The 23925-nt window shown below is 35.4% G+C and overlaps 1 protein-coding gene across 4 annotated transcripts in view; it reads left to right on the plus strand.

Moving 5' to 3' along the window:
- The window catches only part of Csmd3 (CUB and Sushi multiple domains 3), a 926836-nt gene that overhangs the window by 568551 nt on the left and 334360 nt on the right, over positions 1-23925 (plus strand). For all 4 annotated transcript variants that reach the window (XM_042673149.1, XM_042673151.1, XM_042673150.1 and 1 more), the window contains 2 exons: positions 3389-3583; positions 19605-19743. In XM_042673149.1, the coding sequence (XP_042529083.1) occupies positions 3389-3583; positions 19605-19743 (334 nt within the window). The remainder of the gene's footprint in view (positions 1-3388; positions 3584-19604; positions 19744-23925) is intronic.

Below are 23925 nucleotides of genomic sequence, written 5' to 3' on the forward strand. Positions count from 1 at the left end.
GGAGGAAGAAATCACAGGTCTTCAAAAACATTTTGAGAAGGAAATCATTAATTTAGAGACAGAAGACCACTGACCTGACCTAACAAAGCCACTCTGGGGGAGGGTGCCTTAGTTACTGAAAATGTCATCTCTACAGTCAAGTTATCCTATCTCTGAATCTCGTCTTTGCTACACTTTTAGGTTTGATAGCAGAACAACAATAATAAAACTATTCACAGTACTTAAACGAGGTTGTGTTTCTTGAAGGATAGAGAAAATTTAGTACAGAGTACAGGATTTCTAGTAAATGGATTATCAACATAAATTATTATTGTTAGGCTGACTTTTAAATTGTATCATCACATTTTTGTTATGCTGTGTTTATTTTATTTCTCTGGATGTGGGCAGTCTTTGTGGAGGTGGTTAGTTATTCATATCATACACACATTTTTGCATTTCCAAATGATGAATATTCTTTGTCTGAAAGGGAAAAAAAGTTCTTATAATCGTAGAAAATAAGTCAGCCGGTGGCTCACGCCTGTAATCCTAGCTACTCAGAAGACTGAGATCTGAGGATCACAGTTCAAAGTCAGCTCAGGCAGGAAAATCCATGAGACATTTATCTCCAATTAACCACCAGAAAACCGAAAGTGGTGCTGTGATCCAAGTGGTATAATCCTCATCTTGAGTTGAAGAGCTGAGGGGCATGAGGGACAGCATCCAAACCCTTGAGTTCAAGCCCCATGACCAACAAAAGAAAAAAGAAAAAAAAAGAAAGAATCAGCTAAAGGAAAAAAAAATCCTAGTGGTCTATTATGCTTACTTCTTCTTTCCTTTGGAACAGTTTTTGCTGTTACATATTGACCTTCCTGATTAGCTAATAGCTAAGTGTAGTAGTGATACAGTCCTAGAACTTTATTTCTCTCTTGGTGTTACCCTTTAAAATGGAATTTCACCCTTTGCTCCCATCCTCATTGTTCAGTGCAGAGCTTTGGCAATTAGTAGCAAACTACAGTTATTGTTTGATCAAAGTGACACCAATGGTGAACGCTGACTCTTCAGAGTTTCAAATACATTCAGTCAAATTTGCTGTGATATGTACTACAAGGACTTTTGTGGAGAATGATCTCTGTATCTGAAATTTCTCTAACATTATTTTATATATGTATCAAAGAGAGATACATATGTGCATCTATAACTATAATTTTGTCTTAAATTTATTATTTTTTCAGGTCTTATGTACATTGTTCTGCTTCTATAATAAATTATTTAATTGATCATATGTGAAAGTTTGTTTAATTTGTCCTAAGTATGTTCTCTTTTCTGACAAACTATAAGTTGAGTATTATGTATTGAAGCAGAAATTTTCTTAATGAAGACCCAGAAACACAACAATTCAAAGAAAGATTGGACAAATGGGATTGTATGAAATTTCAGAGCTTCTGTATGGCAAAGGACATAGCTAGCAAGATCAATAGAAAGCCCACGGAATAGATCTTCACTAAGCATACAACGAAAAAGGGTTTGATATCTAAAATATATTTAGAACTCAAAAAATTAAATCCCCCAACAACAAATTCTCAAGGAAACAACTGCCGATTAATAAGTGGGCTAAAGACTTAAAGTGAGACTTCTCTGAAATAAGAATGGCCAATAAAAACATGAAGAAATTCTCAACTTCTCTAGCCATATAGGTATAATTTTTGGAGGGAAGATGGATCCATTGCAACAATGAGATATATAAGACATTATTTCGAAAAACGAACTTTTCAACTTTGGCACGTGGCAAGCGGGTGGAAGGGAAGATGGAAGGGATGGGAAGGGGAAACAAAGGAGGAGGCAACAATGCTTGATAAGAAATGTACTCATTACCTTGCCCATGTAATTGTAACCCCTCTGAATGGTATTTTCACAATTTAAAAAAAAATGCTTTTTTTTTTTTCAGTCCTGGACCTCGAACTCTGGGCAAGACTAGCACTTTACCACTTGAGCCACAGTACCACTTCTGACTTTTTATGTTATTAACTGGGCTTGCTTTGCACCACCATCTTCAGATCTCAGCCTCCTGAGTAGCTAGGATTACAGGCATGAGCCACCAGCAAAATCTAGTTTTAAAAAATTGAGTTGTTAAATGCAGATGATAAAACAAACATTAGACATAAGTACATCTAAATACATTTCATGTATTTCGGTATTTACCTTTTTCCTTGGTTTAGTTTGGCTTATAATGATAAATTAATTGATAAAATTTTTCAGCTTATCAACATTTGAATTTAAAGTTATTCAAATAAATTAAATATTGCTTACACTGATGTAGAGTGTGAATCTAATATTAAATCATATACACCTCATAAAATCTACTTTACATTTTTAGAATCTATTGGTTTGCTATGAAGGAAAATGTTCTTTGATTTATAGCATTCTAAATTAAAATTTTACAACACATATAAAGAAAAGCAGATGGATGAAGAGGAAAATAGGTAAGCTTAACATTCTGTAACTTGTTCAAATAAACACACTGTATTTATACATTTGTTATTTGAATTACCTGGACTGAACATGCACCATGGGCAAAATAAGGTAAAATAAGGCCATTCTGAGAGGCATAAATACATCACCCATGTACAACATAGTGTTAGGGAGAATAACAAGGGATACATTCCAAGCCTATCAAGTTTTATTTATATAACTGGAGGCCAGCGAGTTGACTTTTGCTAAGCTTAACACTGCTTTTCATAGTAGTAAAGACCATAGCAGCCAGTGACACTTTGCTCACAAGTGTTACTAAATGTCAGGTGTGATAACAACTTATCATTGTGTCCAGAAAGTGAGAATTACAGAAATTAATTCTTTTCTTTTCCTGCATGGCAGAAAGAAAATATTATAGAAATTCATAAAGAAGCAAGAACTTCATAGTATACTGAAACATTTCCCTTTATTTCTCACAAGGAATTTTTTTTTCTTCCCATTGCCCACAAAGTGAACAATAGGAGTTTCAATAAAATAAAATCAACCTGCTCAAAATTCACATTAATTAGAATTCTAAGCAGCTGGAATACTAAGCAGCTTATACTGGGAGTTTTACATAGAGCAAGTCTAATGAAATTCATAAATAAATAGAAATAATGGAGTTTAATTCATATCAAAAGTTATAAAGTGAATAATTCCACTATAATTCATATTTCAAATCAATCATATCCATTAAAAGTAGACAAAGTAGAAATGTTCATAGTAAATTCCTTATATCTTGAAACAATGAATAAATAAAACACTTTCTTAGAAGTAAACACATTTTTTTTTGGTTTTTGGTTTTCTTTTGTTTTTTAAGAATCACTATTTCTTCTTCCAAAAATATGTGGACATCCCTCTCCTTCATAATGCTTGGGTGTTTTTCTTTGTCTTTCTAAAGCATTTGGCCATAACGAGTGTCCTGATCCTGGAATTCCAATCAATGCTCGGCGATTTGGGGACAACTTTCAACTGGGGAGTTCAATTTCAGTCATTTGTGAAGAAGGATTTATTAAAACCCAGGGAACAGAGACAATTACTTGTATCCTTATGGATGGAAAAGTAATGTGGAGTGGACCTATTCCAAGATGTGGAGGTAAGTACCAAGGTTCACAAGAGCTATGACCAACATCCTTACATACTTGAAGCCATGGGAAGTTGTTCAATGTTCCTGGACTATTGTGATCCTCATCTTAAAGTGTCTCTCAGTATTATCCATCATACAAATCTAGTAATACACACTTAACTCCCTTTTTCACGTTTTTAGAAACAACTTAATAGCTTGTGTGTGTGTGTGTGTATGTGTGTGTGTGTGTGTGTGTGTGTGTGTGTGTGGGTGTGTGTGTGTGCTGATTCTCAGAGCCATCATACTTCTGCTTGGCTTTTTGTTCAAAACTAGTGTTGTACTTCCAGAGCCACACCTCTACTTCCAATAGTTTCCTTTCAATAAGAGTTCCTATTAAAAGATGGTAAATATTGGTTGCTGGTGAAAATGTCCTTTAGTATGCTCAGTTATATGTATACATGCAATTTTAATGTTTTGTATATAAAAGTGCAGTTTATAATTCCTATATTCTTCTGTTTACAAAAAAATAAATAAAGCAAATTTAAGCTAAAGCACTCATATGTTTAAAATGCGTAAGGTTTGAAAGTATAATTTGCTATTTTCTTGTTCAATTATTATTTTCACTTTAAAATATAGCCACACACAAATAGTAGCATGGTAGGGTGTGCTAGTTCATCCTTGTCATTCCACTTTCTTAAGATGTGGTGGTCAGGAGCATCTCAGTTTGAAATTAGCCTGGGGAAAAATGCAAAATATTCTCTAAAAAATAGTAATTAAAAAGAAAGGACTAAGGGTGTGACTCAAATGATAGAGTTGATGTAAGTGCCAATCCCTGACATAAACTCTCCAGCCAAAGGAAGAAAAAAATGAGTGTTTACCTGTGTGCATATATTTGTATGTTTGTGATATACAATGTTTAGGATTATATAACTTTGCATATTTTCAAGAAGTTGAATTTAGGTTGACAAGAAGGATGGCCATACTTAAAACTCTAATTTTAAAGAGTATAACTGTAGATTCAACAGAAATGATTGGAGAGGGTAGTCATTATTTGGAATAGCCAGAGTAGAAATTAGTGTTATTAAATCCATTTCTCTTTTAGCTCTAATATCTGGTTGTACAGCATATCTATTTATTAAAGCAGCATAAATAAATTTTGGAATGAGATGTAAGCATGACATTTTAAAATAGGTTTTAAGCAGTAATTAGGTGATTGGGGCGGGGGAGTTGGTGGTAGGGCTTGAACTCTGGGCTTGGGCGCTATCCCTCAGCTCTTCAGCTCAAGGCGAGTGTTCTGTCACTTGAGCCACAGCACCACTTCTGATTTTTTAGTGGTTTATTGGAGGTAAGAGTCTCAAGGACTTTACTGCCCAGGGTTGGCATTGAACCGCTATCCTCAGATCTCAGCCTCCTGAGTAGTTAAGATTACAGGCGTGAGCCACCAACACCAGGCAGGTGAATTTGTTTTTATGGTTGTTTTACAGTGGTAGGTGTCAGACTCAGTGCTCAATTCTAGGCAAGCATTCTGCCCTGAGCTGTATCATTTTGGAGAACAGAAAACTGAACTTGATCAATTTAGTGTCTCTTTTCCATCTTCAAATGTTATCAGTTTAGGAGGCTGTAGTCAATACAAATGACTATGAGATTACTTTTAAAAAATATTGTAAATGATAACAAAATAGTCAAATAAAAAGAGAAAAATAGTAATGCATATTCTTTAGATACCGCTCTGTCCTGAAGCCTGTTCCTTAAATCATAGTTTTCTCTCCCAATTTTGGGCTATATTAGAATATCGAAACAAAATTTGTTTGAGGTGGAAGGAAATAGCAATCATTCATTGAGATTGTGTGTAGGATAGGAAAAGAGGTCTTGATGAATACTTGGAGGATCTAGAGAAGCATGATTGCTTTACAAGTAGGACTAACTCTCAATTTAGGAAAGAGTGACTCTTGGTTACATTTATTTCATTTGGAACACCCCTGCCTTAGGAATTGTTTCAACACTCCATGAAGAAACATATATATATATATATATATATATATATATATATATATAGTATAATGATATATTCATAATATAATAATTATAGAATATGTACACATATTCCATATATGTATATATATTTTGTGGAATAACTTCTTTACAGGAACTGAGGATACAACTTGAATATATCTTTTAGTATGTAAAGCCAAACTGTGTGTCTTCTTTATAGAAACATCCTAAAGCCATGACAAATAGTGTTTCGCTAGTTATTGGAGGTCTTATTGTGGGTTATTCTAACATTCCTTTAATGGGTCTACATAAGGATTTTCAGTATTGAAAGAGAACTTCCCCAAAGACCTCTTCCTTTTCTCACCAGTTTCCCACTCATAATAGCTCCTCTCTCCGACACTGTTCTCATGTCCATACTATCCCCATATCTAGCTTGGTTGTTGTTGTTTGTTTGTTTCCTGAACAGTAGAAGCCGCATGATCAGTATCTGTGAACCTCTTCTCTAAGTATTCTCAGCATCTTTCTCCATGGAATTCTTTGTTTTTTTATAGTTTAAGTGTGTCCAGGAATCTGTTCTATTAGTCAAAGCACTCGGAAATTTGGGATAAGGAGGAGAAATGCCATGTCATAATAGCGTTTAGATTTTGTTTCTCTCCTCACCTCACTCTGAGCATTTGTATGTCTTGAAACTTGGATATGATTCTTTCACTAGTTATTTACTTGAAGGGACTAATGGAGCCCTAGATTTCTTTTTTAGCAATGCTAAAAAGAGCCATCCCTGACCCCTCAAATGACAGAATCCTTTAACATTCAGTAAAACTCCAGATAATTTCTAGTCACTAAGATTTTTTCCTGTGACAATTAAAACTATGTGCAAGATAAATTGTGTATTTGACCTACCAGAGAGATTTTCCTTTGAGGTTCTGGGAAACCCATTTATCTCTGTCGACCCATATTCTGTTCATCCTGAGGGCCAACTCCAAGTGGCGGAGACAGTCTGCCTCATTTTATGCCAAAAGATTTTATCCCCATTAGCTACCCCTCACGTATTCTGAGCATTGTTTCTTGGCCTTTTTCCTTAAAAAAAAAACTATGAAAAATTCATTTTTCTCACTTGCTTTTTAATTTTTTTTTTACTTGCTTTACCAGATTCAGGGATTTCTGAGACTCTTAGTAGTGGAATTAAGTCGGTGATTATTTGGTAAATTTGCTCTCAGTCACTTAGTTATGAACTTGATACTGCAGTCTGTATCTATCTTTATCTAGTGAATGTCAGTCAGACTTTTTACCATTTTCTCTGAGTTCAGCACAGAGCCAGAAAAATCTCTTTTTAACATTTGCATGCAACTCAATTCATCTGTATACGTATGTCTTCCGTGTGAAGCCAACTGGCAGGAGATGACAGTTTTGATGGATTGGAGTCACAAATAGATGCCCAATGTGTTCAGTAGGGTTCAGAAACTCAAATGTCCAAAGGAGCAACAAAGTAACTAAAATACACTAAGAGCTAATGAAAACACTCTATTCCCATAATGGGCAGGTGTTTTTTGTGAGAAATAATTACAGATAAATATTTCGGTACCTAATCACAACAACTCCAAACAATTCAAGAATAATTCTATTGAAAATTGACATTAGCCTACACAAGCAGCCCTTTTATGGACACACTGCTTAAATATGATCTATTGTCACAAATAGTTTAGCTATAGTATTTTTTCTTGCATGGCATAATTTTCCCCAAACTGTGTTAATCTCAGTGACCTATTGACTTGGCAATTATATAATGCCTGTATCTTAACATGCTTCCCCTCAACATGATAAATATGACATATTACAGTTTTGCTAATAATTTAACCATTGATAGTACTCTAGTAATTATAAATACTATAGTCATTTGTCTTTTCTTTTTATTTGAGATGTAGTAGCTTTATACATTAACAGAATGGGGTCAATTCTTTTCTTAATCCCCCATTAAAAGTATTGTCACATGTAAAATTCATAGAATCAATATCATCATTGTCACTATCATTTCCACCATTTTTCTCCCGCTCTGTTTCCCACAGACTTCTACATAGAATCCTCTCTTCACTAAATATTTTTCCTCTCTGTAATCAATTCTCCTTACTCTGTTCTATACTTTTGCTCACATGTGTTCAACATCTCTCTCATGCATGTAGTTAAAATGAAACTTACTTCACTGTACTGTTTGTTTCCCTAAGAATGAAGAGTTCATTTGAGCATTGATGATGCATGCCACCAATTCTAGATATTCAGGAGGCTGAGACCTGGGCAGAGAAGTTCATGAGACACATCTCCAATTTATCACCAAAAAAGCTGAAAGTGGAGCTATGGCTTAGGTGGTAGAGTACTGGCTTTGAGTGAAAAAAGAATTCAGGAACAATGCCCTAACAATGAGTTCAAGCCACAAGGACTGTATAACACAAACAAAAAAAATAAATAATTGAACTCATCCTTTTTCTTAGGCAAAAAGCACCATTCATTTATAAAGAAAAGCACGAACTAGCAATTTCCAATGATATTTTGGAAATCCATGAATAGAAACCACAGGTTTTCAACAGAAATTCTGTCTCCTTGGAAGCTTGGTGAATACATTCTCCACCTTATTATAAGAAATTATGCATTTTCAAAGCAGAGAGATAATGTTTTTGACATATCTTTTAAAGCTACTTTCTGAGTTGCATTCCTACTTTATAAATCCTTGCTTCTATATTTGCCAGCACTAAAACAGCCAGTGAATCCCAGAAGAACTTAAAAGAGATATGAGACTTAGGATAAAACAAGAAAAGTTCTCTTCCTAAGTGTCAAGCAGTGAGTTCTAAGTCATTTTGAGTTTTCAGATATTTTTTAAGCAAGACAGTTGGACATAAATTAATTCTCCTATCTCTGTAGCAGCCACAGAAACATTTCTTGAGTATGAGGATTTAGTATTCATTGGTGAATGTCATTTTTTAAAATATAAATGTTATTGAAATACTCCTGTGGACTGAGAGATGAGAGAGGGATTATTTGTAAGAGCAAAACTGAGAGTTAGATTAAAATGAAAGCATTATTTTGTGATAAAATATCTAATCCATGCCATTTATCATTTGTAATTAAAGTTTAGTTAAATAGTTTAGTTTTTAATTATTTATCATTTTAGGCAAAAATAATAAGTTTGATAAGTCTAAAATATATGTGCTTTTTTACATTTCATCTTAGTAAATATTCAATTCAGAGTCATTTTTGTCTATCTTCCTACTTTCTCTTTATCTCCTTGACATGATTGAGTGTTCCAAACTATGTACTATGCCTTGGATACTGTCTTTTCCTGATTTTATTTACTCAGCAGATGATTTTTATTCAGTTTCAAACTTTAACACTTGCAGTAATATTTCCCAAATTTATGTATCTAGCTGCATTTTTCACAGTTGAACTTATACCTTTCAAATCCTATTCAATATCACCCTCTAGATGTTGAAGAAGCCTCTCAAAATTAACCTGTCCAAGCTTAGTTACACTCCCACATCAAACCAGGTCTGCTTCTATTACAGACCTTCTCCACCACTGTATCATTGTAGTATTTCAGTAAATCAGATCACATTCTTTAAATCATTCCAGACTCTTTCTTCACTTATGTGCTGTAACTGATGCCTCAGAAAAACTCCTTAGCTCTCCCTTTGAAACATATGGAACCCAACCATTTCTTATTTCCTCCATTCCAGACATCCTTGGAACAGCCACCAGTGTCTCTGACCACAATTACTAGAGTAGGGGAGGGGAACCTTATAAGGTCTCTCGTTGTTCCTATTCAGCTCTGCTCTCAATATGGAAGACAAAATGATGTGCCTCTTTTCTAAAAATACTTGGTCTCTAAAGAATTCTGCCCTGAATAGTAGCTTGCCTTTCTCTCTTAAAGCTCATATAGATAGTGGAATTTGTAGATTACATTTAAAAATGGAGATTGGGGACAAGTGGCAGAGAGCTTGACCAGTAAGTATAAGGTTCTAAATTCAATCCCCCAATACTCTTCAATAAAATATGATACATTTAGAAGTGGATTACAGTTCGTTTTATCTGTGACCAACCAAAGGTTTCTTCATATTTTTTTTTTAATCTGGGTCTCAAGAGGCTCTTATGCCCAGATATATTATCTACTTTTCTCTTCCTTTTGTTCTGGATTTCTGTATCCTCTACCTATTTCAATGTAGTCAGCAATGCCTTCTTTAATAGAGTATACGCTTCCCAACAGAAGTGAAAATGGAATATTGGCCTTCTGGATTACATGATCATGTTCCTGAATATGATTAGTATATAAGGCATTCAATGGACTTCTTTATAGATAATAAGGGTTTCTTTTAGTGAAATATATTGGAAAACTCAGATGAATACTATTGTCTGCAATCTGATGATATAAATAAGATGTTCACACAAATTGACTAATAAAAGGTTGCTTCTTTCTGGAGGAGACTTATAAGAATTTCCAACATTCTTATTACAGCATCCTTCCTTACATGGAAAACAATATAACCAAATGTCTGACTGAAGTAGTATAAAGCTAAATTTTCCTCATGGTTTCTCATCTTTAATGCAAACCTTGATTAAGAGAGACAATGTCAAACTCATTCCATAGATGTGGACAAAAGAAGACAACATCAAGAACTTATCATTTGACTCTTCTATTTCACTTATGTCCATAGCCAACACCTGCTAAATAGGCTAATCCCTCCTGAATTCTAAGATTACTGTAGAATTATTGCAGGAAAAAACAGTTCTGGACCAAGGATATGGATACAAAATGGAAGAGCCTGAGATTTCCTTTCTTTGTCCTGTTCACAGCCAATCTGCAGGCCAAAGGATAGACCCTCAAAGTTATCTTCCCTGTTCCAAATTCTAAGTGCTTCTTCCTATTCTCAAAGTTTCTCTCACCTCAAACAGGCATTTTGAGTGAATGGGTAAATGGAAATAAGAGAACGCTTAAAACTGGACTAGGACATCATATTTTTAAATACTCAAAATGATTAGAAAGAGTGTCTTGCCAACATGTTTTTGGGGTGAGGAGACAGATATTTGAGAGTGCATGCTTAAAGGCAATACTTAGAAAAAAAAGAAAGAAGGAAGAGAATAGAAAATGATAGGAAAAGAAAGAAATGAAAAAGAAAGAGGAAAGAAGCAGGGAAGGAATGAGGAAAGGAAGGAAAGAAGGAAGGAAGGAAATGAGGAAGGAAGGAAATGAAGAAGGAAGGAAGGAAGGAAATGAGGAAGGAGGGAAGGAAGGAAGGGAGGGAGGAAGAGAGGAAGGAAGGAAGAGAGGAAGGAAGGAAGGGAGGGAGGAAGGGGAGAAAGAACAATTTCCTGTTTTGTTCCACCAAATGTCAGAATGTTTTGTAAAATGCTTACTCAAGCAAGAATTTTCTTGCTCTCAGAATAGAACTCTCTGAAATTCTATGGCACATAAGACTTGCTACTCCCTTGTTAGATATCTAAGAAAATTCTTTGAATGAATAGGATGGAACTGAAGTCACTGCAGAACTATTTGTAGAGAAGGCTAGTCTTGCATTTCTGATGAACTTCCCTTTGAGGATTAGGGTTTCCCCCTTGAATCTCAATTAGCCTCAGAGGAAGGGACGTCCTCCCCATTCACACACATTACATTCCCATTGGAAAGAATTCTTTGAGAGCAATTATGTCAACAATCTGAAGCATATAGCACAATTGATTTGTGGCTGTAAATAGCCAGAATGTTTGTTTACATGCATACACATTTATATCTAACTATAAACATCTATCTTATTTATTCATACATTATGAAATTTCAGGTCTCATCTGTGTCTGTCATAAGAAATTTAATATATCTTTAATATATACTTTAATATATCTGTAAAGTTTTTCTTACAATTTTCACTGAACTAGCCATGAAAAAGGAGAAAGGGCAACCAAGAAAGTGAAAAAAAATAACACAAAAAAACATAGAACTGGGATTCAAGCTTCCCTTTCATTTTAGCTCTTTAATCTTAATGCTTGCTTCCTTAGTTTGTCTTAGGGCTAATGTTAGAGAAAGTTGGAAGTCTGACAAGTTAGAGGGGCTTGCCAAATGAATAATCATCAAGCAGGTTAAGAAAAGGAAATAAAGAATAAAAAGTGGAGCCACCATTGTTAAATGAGGTGCCACTAGGTTTTATCAGGCAGCCTTGTACAGAACAGTATCTATCAAATGAAATGCTAGTATTACTGGAATGCCCCATTGTATATCTTGCCCTAAATCTCAACATTCATATAATATAACAAATATGGGGAAATGGAAAAATGAGAGAGAGAGAGATTCTCAATTTGCATTTAGTCTGTTCTCAACAGTTTAAAAAATTAAAATACTTGGGGCTGGGAAGGTGGCTTAGCCCTTGCCTTGCATACCAGAGGCCCTGAGTTCGATTCCTCAGCACCACATAAACAAAACGAAAAAAGCCGGAAGTGGTGCTGTGGCTCAAGTGGTAGAGTGCTAGCCTTGAGCTGAAGAGCTGAGGAACAGCTCCCAGGCCCAGAGTTCAGCCCCACGACCTGACCCCCCCCCCAAAAAAAAATTAAAATAGGAACCACAAATCAGGAATGCATATGTTGATAGTCTGTTCTGGGATACCTGTTCTTGTGCTAGGGTTCTAGCAGGTAAGTCCACCCTCACCCCAGCATTATCCCAGTCCTGGACCCCTAGTTTCATTAGACTGTTCGCCTCCCTAATTCATTTATTGTCAAGTTCTCATGTTAAAACACAGACCTCATAATCCTCAATTCCCTTGAGAACACCTTCCCAGATGGAAGAGTCTCTCTACTTAAAAAACACCATACTTCCCTACCATTTTCATTAGTCAAGGGTCTTTTATTGTATGCAGTCTGAAGCAATTTGGACTCTCATTGTGTAATTTGAATGAGCTCTTTTTCACTAACTTTAATACCGAAATGAGCCCATGTTCCACTCTACTCACTTTACTTTCTTTAGTCTTTAGAAAGATAACATTAGATAAATGAAATATGTCTATCATATTTCTCATACGCTCTTCTTTTTTATTCTTTCAAAGAGAAGATCAGAAGCAACAATCTGCATTTCACTAATATACTCAAATCTCTTCCTCATCCCAGCAGCTTGTGAGATCACAATCTTGAAATCACTTACATCATGTTATGCTTCATTGTGGGCCATGGAGCCTGGAGAATAAACTCAAAATAAAGATCAGGATAGGAGATCTTGTTAATCTTAGGGTTTCTGGGTCTCACCTTACAATTACTAGAGGATCATTCTGGAAATTGCATTTAACAAGTTCCTTAAGTACATGCTGGTTTAAAGGGAAACAAAGGAGGAGGCTTCAATGCTTGGTAAGAAATGTAATCATTATCTTGCCCATGTAATTGTAACCCCTCTGTACAGTATTTTCACAATAAAAAAATGTCTTCAAAAAGCCCTAATTACTGCCTAACACCACAAACTTCCCCTCTCTTCCACTAACTGTACATTGAAAGATGGCAACAAGAAAACACATTTGACTTGTTCCCATACAAGCTAGTATGTCTCCTTTCATGTCTGTATTCATTATCCACTTCTCCCTGCTCCTCTTATTGGTCCCTAATCTGAACTCCCCTCTGACAACTTTTATGTCAATATTTTTTCTTCTTCCCCTAGAATGCTATCTGTCTTCCCTTTTCCAGACTGTCTACCCAGTTTGAGTGTGCTAGTATAGTTTATGTTACTGGTGACTATGTTTCTTCAAAAAAAAAATATGTCCTAAAGTTATAAATGATATCATACAATTGTATGTTTTCTAAATTCCATCAGAGTACATTATCATGTATGTAGCAGAAATATTGTACATTAATAAATGGGTAAAATATTATTGGGAAACCACTTAAAAAGAGGTATTTATAGCTTCAAAATAATACTAGAAATATTTAGAATGAATATTCTGCTTTTGAGGATTTCTAGCCATCTCTTTCTGGACTTAACCTTTAGTAAAGAGAGGAAGAAATGTTTAAATAAATATCCCCTTTAGAAAATTAATTAATAAATATAACACAGAAGTAGTTCCTAAACTGGAATCAAAATATTTAATTTTAGTTTCAGATTTGCTACTGTTTAGGCTTGTGTTTCTCATCAAATTATATTTCATTATATTTCTCAATCTATAAAACTAGCAAAATAACAATATAGCAGTTATTTTTAAAAGCAACTTACCTATCAGCTTATTCTAAACTACAAAGTACTTCAAATTGTCCTAATTGATAAATCAGTAATGACTGGACCTTGACCTTCTAGCCAAAATGGAAATGACTTTTAATTGTATGGAAGAAGTCAGACATTGAAAAGCGTAGAGCATTATCATGCTGCATCTTGAGAGACATGGAGAAAAAATATTACTGTCAGTATAGTAACATTTTTGTACTATTTCATGAGTATGAATGTTTTCAATAGCAGTTAAATAGGCAAGGAAAATTTTTATTCAGAATTATTGCAATAAGTCAGAGTTAATGTGTTTATGACTCCTGAAAAGGATGAAGAGTTTTAATGTTTGGGTAGCTGTTTGCAGAGGAGAATGGGGAATGTGATAAGGTCACTTTTGTTTGATAATGGGATGTTTTCACAATTGGAGTTTGTTAAAGATATCATCCAATCTTCCCACAGAGACTAGCAGAGATTTTGGTTACATTTCAAAGAGATGCTTGCCAAGTTATTGAGAAGGACATTTTGGATTGTAAAACTAGTAGTCTGAAAGAAGATTTATATTTCAAGCAAACAAACAAACAAAAAAAAAACATGAGTTTTCAAAATAAGTGTTCTTCACCAAGTGAGATAAGGAGCCTGGAGCTCCAGATGTTACTTTTTATTATCTCTTTTGAGACTTCAAGACCCTCCAGACTCAGCAGTGATTCCCATATGGCTTCTCATATGAGACTCTTCACTCTTTTGTGTTCCCCATTTTGGTGAATAGAACACATTTATATCCAGTCATTCCTATCACACACCAAAAGGGTCTTCAATTGCATATGCTGTGTCACGCCATCAGTAAATGTTGTTTGCTTCAACCTCCTAAATATCTTCTTCATCTCCACAATGTGCCAGGCTTAATTCTGAATTTTGTCAGTCGTGGAGCTTGAACTTTGGGCTTGGCACTGTCCTTCAGATCTTCCGCTCGAGGTGAGCGCTCTACTGCTTGAGCCACAGTGCCACTTCTGGTTTTCTAGTGGTTTATTTGAGATGAGTCTCATGGACTTTCCTGCCTCAACTGGCTTTGAACCATGATCCTCCTGAGTTGCTAGAATTACAAATGTAAGCCACTGGCGCGTGGCTTTATTTCTGAATTTAATTATGCCTTTCTTAGTATTTATTATAATGTCCAAACTGATCTCACAAGCCTCAGGTGTACTATCTTTAATCCATACGTTCCATTTAAATGAAAGCCTTATCTGTGTCTGTGTACACCTATGTTCCATGATACAAGTGAGTAGGAAAACAAGTGATCCAGAATTACGGCTTATACAGCTTTCAAATGTCACCATAAATTAATAAGCCAAAATCTTTCTGAAAATGACATGGATGCAGGTGTGTACAAGAAAATAAAGAAGTAAAAAGGACAAATAAGTATAGGCTACGAACAACCTTACAGGAAATAAAAAGAAGATCCATCAATGAGAAAGCCATCTTCAAAGATTGTAATTCTCCTTTTTAATTCAAGGCCTCTGTAAGGAACAGAAGTTGGCTGATATGTGTTCCAATGACAGTTCAATGTCAGGTGTTCTTTTTCTCTGTCTTCATTTTTTTCCCTAACAAACTTTTCTATCATCTTTACTTAGGTTCATGCCTTGCCTGAATTCTTCTCTTGCCAAATGCAAGACATGAGGTTAACTGAGATGCCTTACATTTTGGTAACACAATGTCTATAAATTTTCTGTTGCTTACATATCACTCCATGATACAAACTCCTTCTTGCATCATCCATTCTCCCTTCTTCCTCCTCTAAAACACGTACTGGAATTATTTAGAATTTCTATACTGACCCAATTCTCCATACATTTACACACGGTATTTCTTTTACTTCTAATATCTTCCCCTCCTGGAGAAGTCAGATTTCTCCTTTCAAACAGAAAACTGTCTATGGAGGCTTTATCTGTGTCCTCCATTTTGAACAAATTCTTGTTATAAAATTTATCACATTTTGTATGTTATTTATGTTTCTGTGTTCATTAAATAAATGAAGAACAAAGGTTGAGTAACTTAATGACTTTCAGAAAGACATTTCAGTTAGACCACGCAAATCCATGATTGCTAATGTGCAAATTACTCATTCTTTCTGCATCAATGTTCTTGTCTATATTAACATGCATATATAGCTGAATTAATTTGAGCATTCTATAAGATAATGCAGGAAGATATCTTCACAGAAATCCTAGCACACTGGAAACATTCAGTAAATGTTATTGTGTTGCATTGCATAACTGGTTGAATGAATGAAAGAAAGAAGGAATGAGACATTAAAAGTAACAATATGGTCTTGGTCTCTTTCCTCTTTTTATATGTTCCACTTTCTTTTTCAGAAAAAGATGGTTATGGCCATTTAAACAAAATTTTTCTTATAAGTACTACCTTTACAGTTGGAGACATAAGAGCTTATATTAGGCCTAAAATGGAAAAGCATTTCTTAAATTTCAATAGCTTCTAGGAATTTTTTCACATCTTAGAATAATATAAGTGGTGCATAAAATGTATGAAAATGCATGCTTTTAAGGACATTTCTGCTTAGGATATGTCAAAAGTTAAAAGTAAAACTATTTAAAGAAAATTAGTAAATACTACAGGCAGCTTATAGACATAGCAAAGTGCAAGGCTTGTTCAACTCAATTGTATCATTATTCATTTTTCTATAAGGTTTATCTAAAATTATTATCTCTTCCTGTATCATTATTATGGCATCAAAGCTCACTCCTTTTGGGGGGGTATGCTACACTTCTTTCTCCTGTTTTTCTTGCAACAGATTATATGCAGTTGTTTTACTTTACTCTAGAATATTTTATCTACACTCGGCTAAGACACTTTGTGGATATGATCTTCTGCTGCATCATTATTGGAAGTTCTTTTTTCCTGCCATCTCATTTTTAGACTCTTCAATCAGTTGCGTTTTCCCAAATGACACAAAGTGCAACCTTTTCCTTAGGCTACATACCTCCAGGAGAGTCTCTTCCTACATGTTTGGAGTAGCAATCTTGGAAAGTCCCAACCCCAAAAGTGAAGATAAACAATTTGAAAAAAAAACTTACATATGCTACTCCTATACTATAGCTCCTTGACACTTTGGGCAGAGGGATTAGTGCAAATATCACTTAGCACTTTACTGTTTAATCTTTTCTTGCTCATTGCTTGTTAATTTTATGACTAATTACTTCATTTAATGATGATTAGACTGAATGCACAAAAACTTTTTTTTCTAGAACATGAGTTGATAATATAGCAAAGATTTCTGTTTAAATGCTTTAAAATTTTAGGTCTCTCAGTAAAATATTTAGATCTGTCTTTTAAAATATGGAACTGTAAGTGACTATGTCACACATACTTTTATTTTTTGAAATACATAATAACCCTTCAGGAAATCTCATTTTGAGTCATCATAACTAGAAGAGTAAATAATCCTTATGAAAATGGTCTCCTTTGAAAGCTTTATAGGAAAGTCAAATTCTGCTGAGGGGAAAAAATCAGTTTGTTTTTCTTTAAGGAAAGTTGTATTGCATACAAACATCCTAGTCCATTTCACATAGGAAATACTCAATCTGGCACATGCCTGTAAGCCCAAAACTAATGAGGCTAAGGCATAAGGCTTAGACAAATTTGAAGCTAAAGGGTCAGAAAGATCCACTGTGGAATATATGAACAAACAAACAAGAAAAAGAACTTTACTCAAATGTGTATCATGCATTTAATGCTTAAGTCAGTGTATATACTTACCTATTTTTACTAATGTTTAGTTATCTTTATTTATTTATTTATTTATTTATTTTTTGTCGGTCATGGGGCTTGAACTCTGGGCCTGGGCGTTGTCCCTCAGCTCTTCAACTCAAGGCGAGCGCTCTACCACTTGAGCTACAGCGCCACTTCCTAGTTATCTTTAAAAACAACAGAGAATAACAGCATCTAACATAGGTTTTAGAAGTTATGCAAAACAAAATAAAAATAAATTATTTAAAAAATAAAAAAGAAAGAATGCATGGCATTTTTAAATACATAGTAGTAAGTCATAGAAGAGTATGTGTTGAAACACTGAGTTATTACACACACATACAAATCCTCATAATTTTCAACATTTTTAAAACTCTGCTCTGGTATTTTTTATATTTGGGTACTGGTTAAAAACAGAACATGCAAATGTTGCTGAGCTATAGCATAAAGGACAAAAGAGAGTAGGCAAGAAATACATAAAGCAAGATCTATTCTACTTGTAGGTTCAAAGAGAAAGATGACATTTTAAGGTCATCATGAGATGTGTAAAGTAACAGATAATTGTTCTGGCTGATGAATGTAGGCTAGTTTTAGTGGATTCTGGGATGCAAATATTTCTATACATCAAGGATGAGATTATAGTAAATTAAACTAGGAGGCATCTGCCATACTCAAGAAATAGGAGTCAGCTTGAAGACAGATTGGATGTAGAACTAAATATTAAGGATAATGGAACTAAGAAGAATGAACGCTTGTAGGAGATGGTGGTTTCATTTGTCAATATAGGAACTCATGCAAATGGACTATTTTTTTTTATTGTGAAAATACCATACAGAGGGGTTACAAGTAAATGATCATAAACAAGACTATACTAAAACTACCAGTACAACTATGTTTATTGTAGCATTATTTACTATAGCTAAGATATAGAACCAGCCCAGATGCCCCTCAGTAGATGAATGGATCAAGCAAATGTGGTATATATACATAATGGAATTCTATGCCTCCATCAGAAAGAAGGGCAAATAGACTATTTTTGAGTTCTTGTTTTCAAAGAGTTTACCAATAAGTGATTTTAGCACTTTCAAGCTCCAGCAAATTTACCAAGTTGCTCTCTCTGTAACTTACACTGCTGTGTAACACTACACAGCAGTGTTTATAGTAAGTGGTCTAACCACTGGAGTCTACTGAAACTCTAATGTTAACATCATGTTTTCTATTGTGTTTGAACTTAAGAAAATGAAAAGCATAAAATACAATAAATTTGGTGTTGAAAAAGGGATCAAAATACATATCTAGGAAAGTGAATATATGTCTATAAATAGTGCAATATTATTCCAATAGATGGACCACAAGCAAAAAGGTATTTTAGCAGACAAGAAATAAATTTATAATTGAACCAATTGTAGCAGTAAGTCTGGAAAAGAAGAAGGTCAAGGTTTTAGATAGTGTATAGCATTGACTATCAGGATTTGAAATCCGAAATTGTCAGAGATAAAAAGCAATGTTTTCAAGGCAATGGTGGCTCAGAACTGTAAACCTAGCTATTCAAGAGGTTGAGATCCAAGAATCATAATTCAAAACCAGTACTGGCATGAAAGTCCTGAGACTTTCCTCTAATTAACTCCCCTCCCCCCCCCCCCCACAGAAATGGCTCTGTGGCTCAAAGTGGTAGAGCATTATCTTTGAGCAAAAAGAGCTCAGAGATAGTGCCTAGGCCTTGAGTTCAAGCCCAATGGCTAAATAAATAAATAAAGTAAAAACAGCTCAAAATGTATTATTTCTTGAAGCTTTAAAGATTAGGGATATGCTGGAAACAGTAAAAGGCATGTGGAAAATCACTCAGAGATGTGAGGATGAGGAGAATCAGTTTATTAATTGACGTAAACATCACTGTATCATCTCTTTAAGACAAATACTTTTGGGAAGGAAGCTAATCACTAACAGAAGGAACTGACCCAATTATGCATTTACTTTCACAAACAGTACTGACTAGTATTTCATAACTATAAAAGTTACAGTCAGTAATAAAATAACACCTCCGGCTCATGCTACAAGTTGTGGTCTTACTTATTCTGTGGTTTTCTCTTTCAGCTCCATGTGGTGGCCATTTCTCAGCTCCAAGTGGTGTGATCCTCTCCCCAGGCTGGCCAGGGTACTATAAAGACTCTTTGAATTGTGAGTGGGTGATTGAGGCTGAACCTGGACACTCTATCAAAATTACATTTGAAAGGTCTCTGCAAATGTTTTACTTTTCTACCTTTTCAAGGGAAGATGATGTAAAAGAAAAAAAAATGTTGACATTTCCCATTTAAAAAAAAAGAAAAACTGATCAATGCATAATCTTATTACAATAGTCAATAGGTGCACCTTGAATGATTTAGGTTGTTTCCCCGTTCTGACCTTTCAGCCTGTTTTCAAGTTAATTTTCTATTTGTTTAATGCTGTCTCTATAGTACTGAAATATGCAAGACCGACCTTTTTGCTTTCCCGTACATGAACATTACTGAGATAGGAACATGTGACCTTTAATTTAATGAGTTTAGTTTTCCTGTATTTTGAAGGGCCTGCGAATTTTGTTGTGCTAGATTTAAGGAGACAATAGTGCTATAAAAGATTCAAATTGATAATTAATTGTAGCCCAAGTATGCCCCTGTCCATATAACTACACTGAGCAATAGATGTCTAAGTCGACATTGTGTATTATCAACTAAACAATTGACCTTTTCCCTCCTTTAAGATGAATATTACTGATCAGTTTATCTTGACAGACGGTAATTATGAATGTTTAAAGAGTTAAAGGGATGAAGTTTCTGGTCTACTATTGGATCAATATCGACAATTCAAAATTTCCCATTTATGTTATCAGCATCCCTTACCTACCAACCTGTTTATGACAAATGAACAATATTTTAAATATAATTTTATTGCTATTATTAAGGTGTTGTATAGCAAAATTACCATTTCAGAAGTGAGCTCTTGATCACAGTTACTTTGGACAATGTCACCCTTCCTCTACGTTCCCCAGTTTCCCCTCCCCATCCCTGTTCACAAGTCACATAGGTAATTTTCCACATAGTGTATACTGAATAGCATGATTGCATTTGTTTACCATCCTCCCTCCTTTTCTGTACTGTACCCTTCCCTGGAGGTTGAGGGGTGGGAGGTGTGGGGGTAGGGAAGCAAAAACCACCACCACCACCACCACCACCAAAAACAACTACAATAATAACAAAAAGCCATGTCTCTATTTCCTGGTGTTTGTTTAAGAAAATATTAGATTTTAATGAGTGGATCTATTGAAAACACAATACAACATAATAATTCAGCTTCTGCCTTAACAATTGAAATTTACAAACCAGGCTGGATGTCTCCATGATCAAGGTCTTTCATTGAATCATTTCTTTTTCTTTTTCTTATGAAAATACCATACAAAGGGGTTATAATTTCATGAGCAAGATAGTTAGTACATTTCTTATCAAGCATGGTTGCCTCCTCCTTTGTTTCCCCATACCTTCCCTTCCCATCTCCACACCACCCCCACACTCCCCTACCACCCCCCCCTTCCCCGCCCCCCCCACCATGGTATAAGCCCCACTTTCACAGTATTTGATGTTTTCACTGTATTTGATGTTTGTGGAGGGGAAGGGAAAAAACCAAATCATTTAAATAGGGTTATAGGTGGACCCATTACAACGAGATGAATCATTTCTAATACTAAAATTTTCATAGAAAAAACCAGATACTATTTTCTATTTGATGTTGGTATAATTTGTGGAGGGGAAGGGAAAAAACAAATTGTTTAAATAGGGATACAGGTGGACCCATTGCAACAATGAGATGTACAAGAAGTTATGTCCAAAAACGAACTTCACAACTTTGCGGGGGGGGGGGGGGGGGGGGGGGGGGGTGAGGGGGGGTGGTGGGGGGGAGGGGAGGATGGGGGACAGGGAGCGGGGGATGGGGGATTGGGGGATGGGGGAAGGGATGGGAAGTAGAAACAAAGGAGGATGCAACAATGCTTGATAAGAAATGTACTCATTATCTTACCCATGTAATTTTAACCCCTCTTTATGGTATTTTCACAATTAAAAAAAAAAAAGAAAAACCAAAAAAAAAAAAAAACAACAAAAACCAGATGCTATTTTGAATAGGTGTTAAGTGTTAAATATGTTTTAAAGCATCATGCTACCTTACTATGACCCTGGTAATGCACCCGGACTGAAGTAAAAAGTACCAAAACAACAGCAATTATGTTCTCACATTTGGAAGGATAGACTTCTGAGATCATCAAATCAAGAAGATTATTTCCTCTGACTTTTCTTTCTCTTTGTCTCATAGATAGCTATCTTCTCTGGCTTCACATGATGCCCTCTTTCTTTGTGTGTATCTTTATTCTTGTTTTCTCTTCTTAAAGGTCTGGAGTCCACTCTTTTGACTTCATTTTCTTCTTTAAAGAACACTTTCTTCACCACCATACTCTGAGAGAAGGGTTAAGATCTCAACGTATGGATTTGGCAGACATAATTGAGTGCCTAGCAATGTTCTACATATTTCTAATAGATAAAATCTTATTTTTTAAAATTTCATTGTAAAAGTGATGTACAGAGAGAGATTACAGTTATGTAAGAGAATGTGTACTTTCTTTGTTGTGAAAATATGGTACAGAGGGGTTACAATTACATGAGCAAGGTGATGAGTACGTTTCTTTCTTTCTTTCTTTCTTTTTGTCGGTCGTGGGGCTTGAACTCTGGGTACTGTCCCTCAGCTCTTTAGCTCAAGGCGAGCGCTCTATTGCTTGAGCCACAACGCCACTTCCGGCTTTCTAGTGGTTTTATTAGAGATAAGAGTCTCACAGACTTTCCTGCCCAGGCTGGCTTTGAACCTCGATCCTCAGATCTCAGCCTCCTGAGTAGCTAGGATTACAGGCATGAGCCACCGGGACCCGGCTACAAGTACATTTCTTATCAAGCGTTGTTGCCTCTTCCTTTGTTTCCCCTTGCCATGAGTTTTAGAACAGTGTTACTCCTCCCTCATTTTCTACCTCTTTCCGTCCCCTAATTCCCCTCCCTCCCAAGTTTTAAAGTTCATTTCAAACATAGCGTCTGTGAGGATCACTGTTGCATTGGTTCACCCCTTATCCCATCATTTCTGTGACTTCCCTTCCCTTCCCAAAATCAGATATACTTAGGTTCAAGACAAAGAGTACCAAAATCAGAAACAGTGAGCACAGGGATGAAACCAGGTGAGAAAAAAAAAAAGAAAAACAACAGAAATAACTAAAAACAGTACATTAAAAAAACAAAACAAACAATAACAACAAATCTCTTATTTCCATATCCTGGAGATCATTTCAAGTAGCATAATTTCATATGTTCATATGTACATAGCAACTGGGCTATTGAAAACCTCTGCTAGGAATATCTTATTCCAAATGAGGAAAACCTTGGAGCCTATGTTTCTTTGGGCCTGGTTTACTTCACTTAATATAATTTTTTCCAAGTCTTTCCCATTTTCTTACAAATGAGGCAATGCCATTCTTTTTGATGGAAGCATATTCCATCATGCATATATACACCATATTTTATTAATCCATTCATCTACTCAAGGGCTTCTGGGTTGAGTCTGTATGTTTGGTATGGTAAATAATGCTGCAATGAACATGATTGTACTGATAGCTTTAGTGACCTTGTTTGTCCTCATTTGGCTAAGTGCATAGGAGTGGGATTGCTGGTGCATGGCAAAGGATATAGCTAGCAAGATAAATAGAAAACCCACAGATTGAGAGATCTTCATTAGCTATACAATGGACAAAGACCTCATATAAAAAAAAAAGTATACTTAGAGCTCAATAACTTAAACCCTCTGAAAACATATCCTCAAAGAAACATCCACCCATTAATAAGAGGCCTAAAAATTAAAAAGAGACTTTTTTGGAGAGGAAATAAGAATAGCCAATAGACTCAGGAAGAAATGTTCAAGCCGGGGACCAGCGGCTCACCCCTGTAATATTAGCTACTCAGGAAGCTGAGATTTGAGGATCGTGGTTCAAAGCCAGGCCTGGCAGGAAAGTCGGTGAGATCCTTATATCCAATAAACCACCAGAAAACTGAAGTAGTGATGTGGCTCAAGTGCTAGAGTGCTAACCTTGAGCTGAAGGGCTGAGGGACAGCGCCCAGGCCCAGAGTTCAAGCCCCAGGACCAACCAAAAAAAAAAAAAAAAGTAATGTCCAACATCTCTGGCCATAAATGAAATGGAAATCAAAACTACATTGAGATTCCACCTCGCCCCAGTAAGAATGGTGACAATCAAGAAAACAAATAATAACATGCTGGCAGGATGTGGCCAAAAGGGAAAGCCACTACAATGTTGGTGGGAATGTAAACTTGTTCATCCACTCTGCAAAGCAGTATA

This window comes from Dipodomys spectabilis, unplaced genomic scaffold, assembly GCF_019054845.1.
Source record: "Dipodomys spectabilis isolate Male_0828 unplaced genomic scaffold, ASM1905484v1 ptg000783l, whole genome shotgun sequence".
Taxonomy (NCBI): Eukaryota; Metazoa; Chordata; class Mammalia; order Rodentia; family Heteromyidae; genus Dipodomys; species Dipodomys spectabilis.